The 8,737-nt window shown below is 40.7% G+C and overlaps 2 protein-coding genes across 5 annotated transcripts in view; one reads left to right on the top strand and one right to left on the bottom strand.

Moving 5' to 3' along the window:
* Positions 1–4,851, top strand: part of LOC110041565 (uncharacterized) — a 9,739-nt gene extending 4,888 nt beyond the window's left edge. For all 3 annotated transcript variants that reach the window (XM_020746871.2, XM_020746878.2, XM_089274006.1), the window contains 4 exons: positions 1,477–1,533; positions 2,050–2,161; positions 2,566–2,690; positions 3,140–4,851. In XM_020746871.2, coding sequence (XP_020602530.2) covers positions 1,477–1,533; positions 2,050–2,161; positions 2,566–2,690; positions 3,140–3,361 — 516 coding nt within the window. In that variant the 3' untranslated portion in view covers positions 3,362–4,851. The remainder of the gene's footprint in view (positions 1–1,476; positions 1,534–2,049; positions 2,162–2,565; positions 2,691–3,139) is intronic.
* LOC110041551 (uncharacterized) lies at positions 3,544–8,419 on the bottom strand. Of its 2 annotated transcripts, none has more exons than XM_020746860.2 (5): positions 7,705–8,419; positions 6,786–6,842; positions 6,129–6,261; positions 5,478–5,605; positions 3,544–4,555 (listed from the first exon to the last, which is right to left on the bottom strand). In XM_020746860.2, the coding sequence occupies exons 1-5, from the start codon at positions 7,876–7,878 to the stop codon at positions 4,163–4,165; spliced, it is 885 nt and encodes a 294-aa protein (XP_020602519.2). In that variant the 5' UTR covers positions 7,879–8,419; the 3' UTR covers positions 3,544–4,162. The 2 variants fall into 2 exon arrangements, with proteins under 2 accessions (XP_020602519.2, XP_020602511.2); XM_020746852.2 differs by having other exon boundaries at positions 5,472–5,605; positions 7,705–8,416.
* Between the last annotated feature and the right edge of the window lie 318 nt (positions 8,420–8,737).

Below are 8,737 nucleotides of genomic sequence, written 5' to 3'. Positions count from 1 at the left end.
CCTTCAAAATTGATCTCATACATGCATTTGATCACTGTCTTCTTATTAAATTTTTCTTGTAGCAACTTATGTTTCATTCGTAGCAGCTTATTTGATGAGTTTCGTCTTGGTTCATTTATTAACAATTTAAAACAAAGACTCTATAAAAAGAGTTAGATCTGAATTTATTGTTTTAATAGAACTGCTTTACGGCTACAAGACAGCAAATCCCATCATAAATACTAGCCGAGAAAAGAAGATAAACTTTAAGATACTTTAATGATAGAGCAAATCATGACCGAAAAACCGTAACCGGCGAACTCCGCGGGTGACAGGAGAAAAAAATCTTGCATATTGAACAGAAACATTAAATGTAGAGCACGGCGTGAAATGGAACATCGCAGAAAAAAGCGTTGAACAAACACATTAGTGGCTTTGAATAGATAATGACTTGCAACTGAATAAATTACCATAGCCAAAATAATTGACTGTTTTTCTTTATTCGCCATCTGTGAAATAAATTGCTAGCAAACAAATACTAGTCTATATGGATGAAAGCCTCACACATCAGTACATTAAAGAAGTAAGTTCTGCGTGGTCTAATTTGATTCATCCCTCTGGAAATGAGTTATTTTACAAGGAAATTAATGAATAAAGAAATTATTTATCTTTTCCAGAGAAGAATAAAAAAATACTGTTTGCAGAGAGAGAATTAACAACAAAGTCTAGGGAAACCGAGCGTGTTTCGTCAGCTGTGAAATGTAACAATACCTTAATCACTGTGATCGAACGAATTCAAATCAATTTACCTTTACACCATAACGGGAAAAAATCAAATCATAACGAGATTACATGGGTTAAGCGAGCACATTTTAGCAGAATGTTCAGGTACTCCTGATATTGTATATACTTAGTTGTAAAAGCAAAACAAAAGATTATTGATTTCTCATAGACCCACCCTGCATGGAGTCTTTTCGTACTGATTGGACCCTGATAACTGGTCAGTTGAGCTGTAAGAAAATACCTTTTGATCCGTTTCACCCTGTCTTCATGTTGATAATTTTCCCCAATCAGGAGTTGTCACAGCATCTAATGAAAGTGATCTGTACGACAGCTTTGGAGGTTTCTTATAGTAACTGAGTGTCAATAACTGTTGTTAGACACGGACTCTGATGAGTCGTTGAATCAGATTCGAGTGACAAGGAGTCTATGGCTGTCCCAAGCCTTCCTACTGCTAGTCAACTGAAGGAAAATGAAAGCTCTGATAACAATACACTGTGTAAGAAGTCTATTGGCTATGGTCATACGGAAAGACTAATAAGTTCGAATTTAGCTTTGGGCGGAAAAAATGACACTATTGAGCGGTAGCGAGCCCCTAAACTGGTGAAATTTCAGCCCTTGAAGCTGAAAGATTATTTAAACAGAGGAATCAATGCCACTGAGTGGCATGAATGCCAAGCAACAATCAATACTAAATAACACATACGATTATTTTAGATCGTCGTCACTGGAGTTCTCGGAATAACAGGAGGGATCACTGGAAAATTCTTTGTGGTAAGATCTACCCACGGTTATTACTATTGCTGATGCTTAAATTACATAATATGCTATTGAATGTCCTCAGAATGTTTCTACGCTGGACCCTAGGGGAGCTGCCCTTAATCGCTTTTATTACGTGGCTGGCTCCGTGATTGGGCAAGATAAATCAAATCCTGCGCTGTGATTGGCCACCCAAGCGAGCAAGATGGCGCTCGGGATTAGGCGCTGTGTGCCTCAAGAAAAAATTCTTTATCTTATATAATAAATCCTTATTGATCAAGCTCGTTCGGTCAAGATGCCTGAAAATTGGCCTCGTTCTTTTTTTTTTTTTTTTATTTACTTATTTTTTATTATGGACCTCGACTTCCTCTCGGTCCGTGTGTCTCATACTATCAACTTGCTCTCTTGTTCTGAATAGAAGTATTACGACAATTAAGCTCCCCCACCCCCCACCCCCCTTCAACGTTCTTTGCAGTTTCCCAAAGAGAGCTAAAGGATCAACATCTTAAAATTTTGATGTTTCGTCACCAGACAGGGCTATTTCTCGCTGCTTCCGTCATTTCGTGTATCCTCGGAGGAATCGTGGCTGCGTGCGTGGGAATCGCGCTGACCTCGTGGAGATCTGTGGGTGAATGTGCGCACGGTGAGGGCTAAAAATTCTAATGTATACACCTAGTTGATGGTTTCCATTGAGGGAGATATAACTGAAACCACTATTTTTACCATCCTACAATTCCCTTTTTGTGCTCTCGTCTCCGGCACCTGTGTCCTGCTTGGTTCCATCAGTTACCCAGAATCTTGCTTCTTTGGCCGTTTTCCTGATTTTGTGTTCTTTGCAATTTTTGAGTTCTAGTGCAACCCGTTAATAATAAGACCATCTTGTAGTCGTGTTAAAGGAGGTCTTCAAAAAAAAAACGACTAAGTGATTTCTTTGGGGAAGAAAATTGGTCGAAATAAAGTTGAACCATATTAACAGCCGGTTGGTTGTAAGACGGATTTCCACCGTTTTTCATTATATTTCATTTAATTCTCTTCCTTTCATTTCAGTGCATTGTCCATACGATACAGAATCAATTCTGATGATCGCCTTGACAAGTATCTTGATTCTAGCCGCGGCTATCTCGCTGTCTGGTGTAATTGAGTCGTCCCAACTACTCTGTTGCGCTGTTTCGGTGAGTTTTATGGCTAATTATTATAATATGACTAGCTCCGTGAGCGGGCAAGATGAACCAAATCCTGCGCTATGATTGGCTACGAGAGCGGGTAAGATGACACTATCTCGCCCTCTCGGGATTATCCACTGTGTCCCGCAAGAAAATAATGTTCTTTTTCCACATAATAAATCCTTTATTGACCAAGGTTGTTCGGGCCAAGATGGCTCGACCCTGCCGTATTGACCTCGCTATCGCTTAGCCAATACGCCAAGGTCTCGGTTTAAGATTTTCCCGAGGTCTTAAAAAGACCTCAAACACTGTTAATAAGTAGTCAGTATTTTGCTAAACTTACCGTAACCTATCAAGCTGGGTTACGTAATCGTTTGTTTTATTCAGCCCACTTGCCCCCCCCCCCCCCCCCCCCCACAGCCATTTGCGAAAACCCTAAGAATGTTCTCTGCTTTCAGGGTGGTGATCATGTCGCCATCGTGTCATTAGGAAATTCATCTCACGCGGAAAGAAAACCCATGTTAAGACCGGAAAGGGAGAAGCGTAAATGTCAATCAAAGAACAGCAGCCAGTATCCTACAGACTATGAGACTGCATTTGAAGACGCGCCAACACGGGAATATGGGTTCAAGAACGGCAAACAAAAATGCAAGATCAGTGAAGTAGGAACGATAGTGTGATCAGTGAAAAGTGAAGAGTCTGTAACGTGCCTTGATACGTTGAATAATCTGCGAATGGAATTTGAGTACCGAATCTTGACTCGAGCTGACTAATTGTAGTGTCCAGTACTTTCTATCGCTTATACTTTGACGGGTCATTACTACCACTCAATATCTTTATCAAACGAATTTAAAGACCAATGATTGGTAAACAAGTTATGATCATTTTCGTGATATAACAAGTTACCATAGCAACAGTATAACCCGTTAAAAACACCCATAATATTAGTTTTGAGCGCTTATAGCCCAGAAACGATCAAACATTCAAGGTAATTCAAAGCGTCAAGCGTAATGGGCTGTGCAAAGAAGACACTTTCAAGATAAGCTACGAGTTAGGCTTAGTAGACTGATTACTAAACTAAGGCTACCTTAAGTTAAATCTGCAACGAAGGGCTTTTACTGAAATAACACTGTTGGGAAATTGATTTTGGTGCATTTCAGACATCTATTTACATCTTTAGCTTTTAGAAAATGCAAGAAGGACTGTAATATACTTAACGTTTTTGTCCATAAAAAACTGAAATTGCTCAATTTCCTATCGGATTTCATCTTAATATGTTTATTAACATTTAAGCTCTGTTAAGCAAGTGTGAACAAATCCCCAGTTTTGGCAAATTTGTTGGGTAATTTTGCTGCCAAGTCTTTTCTACAAGCTAAGAATTAGTCAACACCGAACTGTAACTACGGTTATTATGTACATAATCCTTTAAAATTTCAGACTTCTCCTCTTTTCCAGGTGCGGTTCGGAACTCGCACCGTCTTTTACGCAAACGAGCTATCTGTTGTATTTGATAAGCCCCGCTGTAATCTCTGAGCAGGTGGTATATGACTCTGTTCCAACGAGCAGTTGTGTGCTGCTATAATTAGAGGCAAGTTTCGTTGTTGATACAGTTGTCTGATGTACCTGTTTGGATCGCGATGGTGGTGGATATTGAAAGCTTGCCTGTGATGATGACTGGCGGGAAGTTGCGAATTTCCATGATAGTTGTAATAGTTAAGATGCCGTTGGTTTTGCTTAGGTTGATCTCTACGTGTGTGATGCGTTGGAGCGCGATCGATAGCTTGTTGAAGTTGCCGCGGTGGATTCCGCTCGTCTGTTCTCTCTGGCGCCGATTCTGGATCACGACGACTTTCTAAAGTTGGATTGTTTGCCTCCTTTGGAAAATTAAGAAAAAATCACACAACTTACTTTTACATCGTTTGAAAATTTCGTCGAATACACCGCAGTCGAGTGAGTAACTAAACTTAAAAGACGATTAACAGTAAACAAAAAAAAAAACATTAAGTTATGGGTATTTTGCGTCCGGAGATTTCACAGAGGGTCTTTCATTTTCCATACCCGACGTAACAAAAAATATAAACTAGAATATTTATTTGATTAATTTTCATTTCATCTGATATAATTCCCCAATATATGACTGAACAATTAAATAGTCTCTCTGTAAATCTAAGTGCTGTTGTTGTTGTTGTTGTTGTTGTTGTTGTTGTCCATTTGGTTCTTTTTTCGGTATGTTCTGCAACTAATTGCCGTAAGTAGTGATAGGACGGTTTTTCTAAAAAGTAATCAGGTCTGACCAATAAAAAAGAACCTAAACAACAAAATAAATCAATCAGATCTCATGTGACTGTTGCTCAGCGAGTCGCGATACTGACTGCGATTCCCAATCTCTGATTGGTTGAAAACCCAGAATCTTTGTTCTGATTGGTTAAGGTACGGTAGACAATTATTCTTAACCAACTGGAGCGCAAAGTAAAAACAAATTAGTTTTTGGACGGTCTTTTGATAAACCTCTTGGTCATGTGGCTTTGAGCTAATTTAAATTAAGTCAGAGAACAAAAATAGCCTCTAAAGTCTACGTAACAAGCGTCCCCGTACGAACAAAACAACCTTTTCCGTATTCTGTCCGCGCGAGGGAACGTTCTTCGCTAGCCCCACCACCCCACCTCCTCTCCGTCGATTTTGTGCTTTCGCCCCAAACTCCCACTACGCTTGTTACGCAGCAGTCTTTCAAACCCTTTCAAGATAGTAACGACACTATTTCATGTGGTCATCTCGTCTGAAAAATCTTACCTGTACCTCGTTCTCGTTATATCCTGGTACGCGTCTAGTAACGACATGAGATAGAATTCCCAACGGAGCCAGTGTGGTGGCCAGGACAGACAGCGCTGACATTGCAATAGTTGCCGAATACCTGTGACAGTAAGCTGAAAGAAAACACGCATGAGATTAGCCTTCCAACTATCCATATGGGAGAAGGCGGTGTCTCCATTCCTCCAAGCCATATACTACCAAGAATTTGTACTGATGTGAAAAGTCTGTGCTGATCTGGCTGAAACATCCGGGCGTACGTGTTCTCGCTTGCTCAACAAGCGGCGCAAAAATAGGCAAAGTATTTGCGTCGAAAAAGTTGCCACCTCCGCTCTAACCTTCCTCGCAGTCACCCTACTCTCAGAGCGGGTAACCCTGGGGGATCACTCCGTTCCAATACAAGTCACCTTTGGGGTTTCTCGAGCAAAAAGGTTCGCTCCTGATTAGAAACAAAAATGTTGAAAATTGATCACCAGGAATGAAAAACGTTTTTCACATGATCAAGTCCTAAATCTATGCCTAGAAATCAAAGGAAATGGATTTTCAACAACTGCAAGCGTGGGTGACAATCCAGTTGTGAGTAATTAGTAGCTGGGAAAGAATTAAACCGTAGCAACAACGGCACAATAACAAACTCACATGAGCCCTTGAAGTTTGATTGACACTTTGCTTTGTATATCTCTCTGGAATCGGACTCTCGTCCGAGAAATAAGAACACGAGGTGAAGACTCAGCACGCCTGCTATTAAGCAAAAGATAGTGTGCAGGGAAACCTGTTGAAAAGAAAAGATAACAAACTGATCAGATCATGGAACATTCTCATTATTTTGAAAGCTAAACTTGTAGTGAAGTTAGAGAACATTTCATTGTTTTCCAATATCAAATAAGCTTTCATCAAAATATTGAATTTGTTCATCTCAGAACTGATTTCTGATGTAAACCGTGGAAAATATCTTGTCGCCGAAACGGTCCGTTTTCAGCCTTGTTACCAGGCTCTCTCTCTCTCTCTTTGCTTCCCTTGTCGACAACGGAGGCAAAGGAGAGAGAGCCTGGGAACGAGGTAAGTCCATTTCGTAGCCGGAGGAGTGAAATGAAAGTCATTATTGTGCTTTTTTTCTTCTTGGAAGGTTTCCAGATGCACAAACGCGCTAAAGAAAGAGCGATTGCTTCCAAATAAAAAGATCGCCTCATACGTGACAACGGTAAAGCGTACAAGATAGCTACGCGTGTTGATTTGTGATAGTTTCCAGGACAAGTCGATGAAATGCAAATCAGTTTTTTGATTTTTTTTTCTTACCAGCCAGTGTTTTCTCATCCTTCCCCCGACCATTCCCGCTATCCCTGCACCTAACATCTGTACAGGAAGGAAAAGTAAACTTGTATCAGTGAAAAAGAAGGCTCATCAAATGCTTTACCTCTTCTAAAAAACATCAAAAGTTATCAACTTAGATATTGCATGGTTGTTAGTCCTTGTCAGCTTTAAAGCTTGCAATATACTTACTGGTTCCTCTGTTCTCTGATGTGCTCTATGACCTATATTACTGCTTTATTTACGCCGAGGCTTTTAATTTTCAGCTTCTTAAATTGTATCAGCAAATTGAAAACGTGTTCTGAGCGATATATCTTAAAGATTTCTTTTCTTCCAAGTCCCGTACGGCTTCTCAAATATCTTTTCATCGAATGCTCTTTGCTTAGCCTGGCGAATATCACAATGAGACATGACATTTTGAGCGGTGAAGTAACTAACTAATTTATGAGCAGTGAAGAACATTTACTTTAATTAGTGAGAAGTCGAATTATTGTTCATGTAACTGATACAAAGTCGATAATTGTTCTTTTCAAGTTGTATTTGTTTTCTTTCTTTGTCTAAGCGCGAGTGGATATAACGTAATCCGTTGTATGTTTGATTCTGATAATATAAAGCGTTTGGCCCTTGAGCGATCTGAGTGCACGAAATTGCAAAGTAGATCTTCCTTAGTGGCAAAGCGGAATCTTTTAAAGAAGATTCTCTCATAAACATACGTATTTCGATTCTGCCGTGCCCAGCATTTTTAAGGTGAGAAATACAAGATGCAATATCGGTATTGAAACCCTAAATACGTTTAGTTTCACAGTACACCTGTAGACACGATCATGCAAAATAATTAAGGTCTATTCTTCTTAACACTATAGATAAAAGAGTCGATTACTGAGCTTTACTTTTTCATGATACTCACAGGAATTCCAACCAGCTTTGGAGGCAGGCTCGGGCTGTTCTCATATTCCAACAGTTTCATTGCTACACCAAAACATGACATCCCCAAGACAAAGCCAAGCAGCCCTGTTGACATAGGGAACCGCCAAGCGTTTTCTTCTCTTATAGAGCATGCGAGCTTGGTGTTGTTACACATTATTCTGAAGTTCGCGTGGTGTATTTTTCCTTTGCGGCTAACGGCTACCTCGTATTTTCAAAGTTAGAATGTTCCTGACCTCAAAAGAAAAATAATTCAAGTCTGCACAAGTGATGCGGTTGTGCTCTATATCAGATTCTATTTATATGCTATTGTGTAGCTCTCCTTCACTGTCAAGTGGGCGAATACCAATCCAGCCATACATTTGCCGTGACTGCGAAAAGGAAAGCGCCATTCAGGGTTTCATGCGCATAGGGCCCAGAGATCAAGATACAAACCCTCGTTGGCCATTATCGTCTCCAGAGGCCGTGCTCGTGTTGGTTAGCATCAAGAATCGCGACTTCTGGGCGGGTCCAACACCGGAAGTCCTCTTTTCATTGACTTCCCGTCAAATCCGACAAATATGGCTGAGAATACGAAACGAATACTCTGCGCATGCCCAGAAAATCGAGTCTGGCCAGAGATCACGATTCTTGATGCTGACCAAAAGGAGCGCGGCCACTGGGGACGAGAATGCTCATTGGCCAGCAGTCATTTAAGAACCGCTGACCAATCAGAATCGGCAGGAGCAGGAACGGTAGACCGAACCGTACAATACTGTAACCATGGTAACATTTAAGAGGCACGATGCACGTGCCTGCTTGAGTGTAACTCCTTTTTGGGAATTGGGAATAGGGAACGTTGTATCGCCCCACACAGAAACTTTAATCAAACAAAAGAAGTCGGGCGGCTCTGCAGCCCCGCTGTAAGTACTACATTTCGTAGCTGCACTCTCCAAAACAGCAACTTAAATGGAGAGAACCGTGGATACACAGTCTCAGCTGGAGGGAAGCTCTGGCACCGATGGTCGGAATGAATC

The sequence above is a fragment of the Orbicella faveolata genome, unplaced genomic scaffold (assembly GCF_042242905.1).
Source record: "Orbicella faveolata isolate gen_17 unplaced genomic scaffold, um_ofav_v1 contig_1, whole genome shotgun sequence".
Taxonomy (NCBI): Eukaryota; Metazoa; Cnidaria; class Anthozoa; order Scleractinia; family Merulinidae; genus Orbicella; species Orbicella faveolata.
Note: the sequence above shows the minus strand (reverse complement) of the source record. Positions and strands in the feature narration are given on the sequence as shown.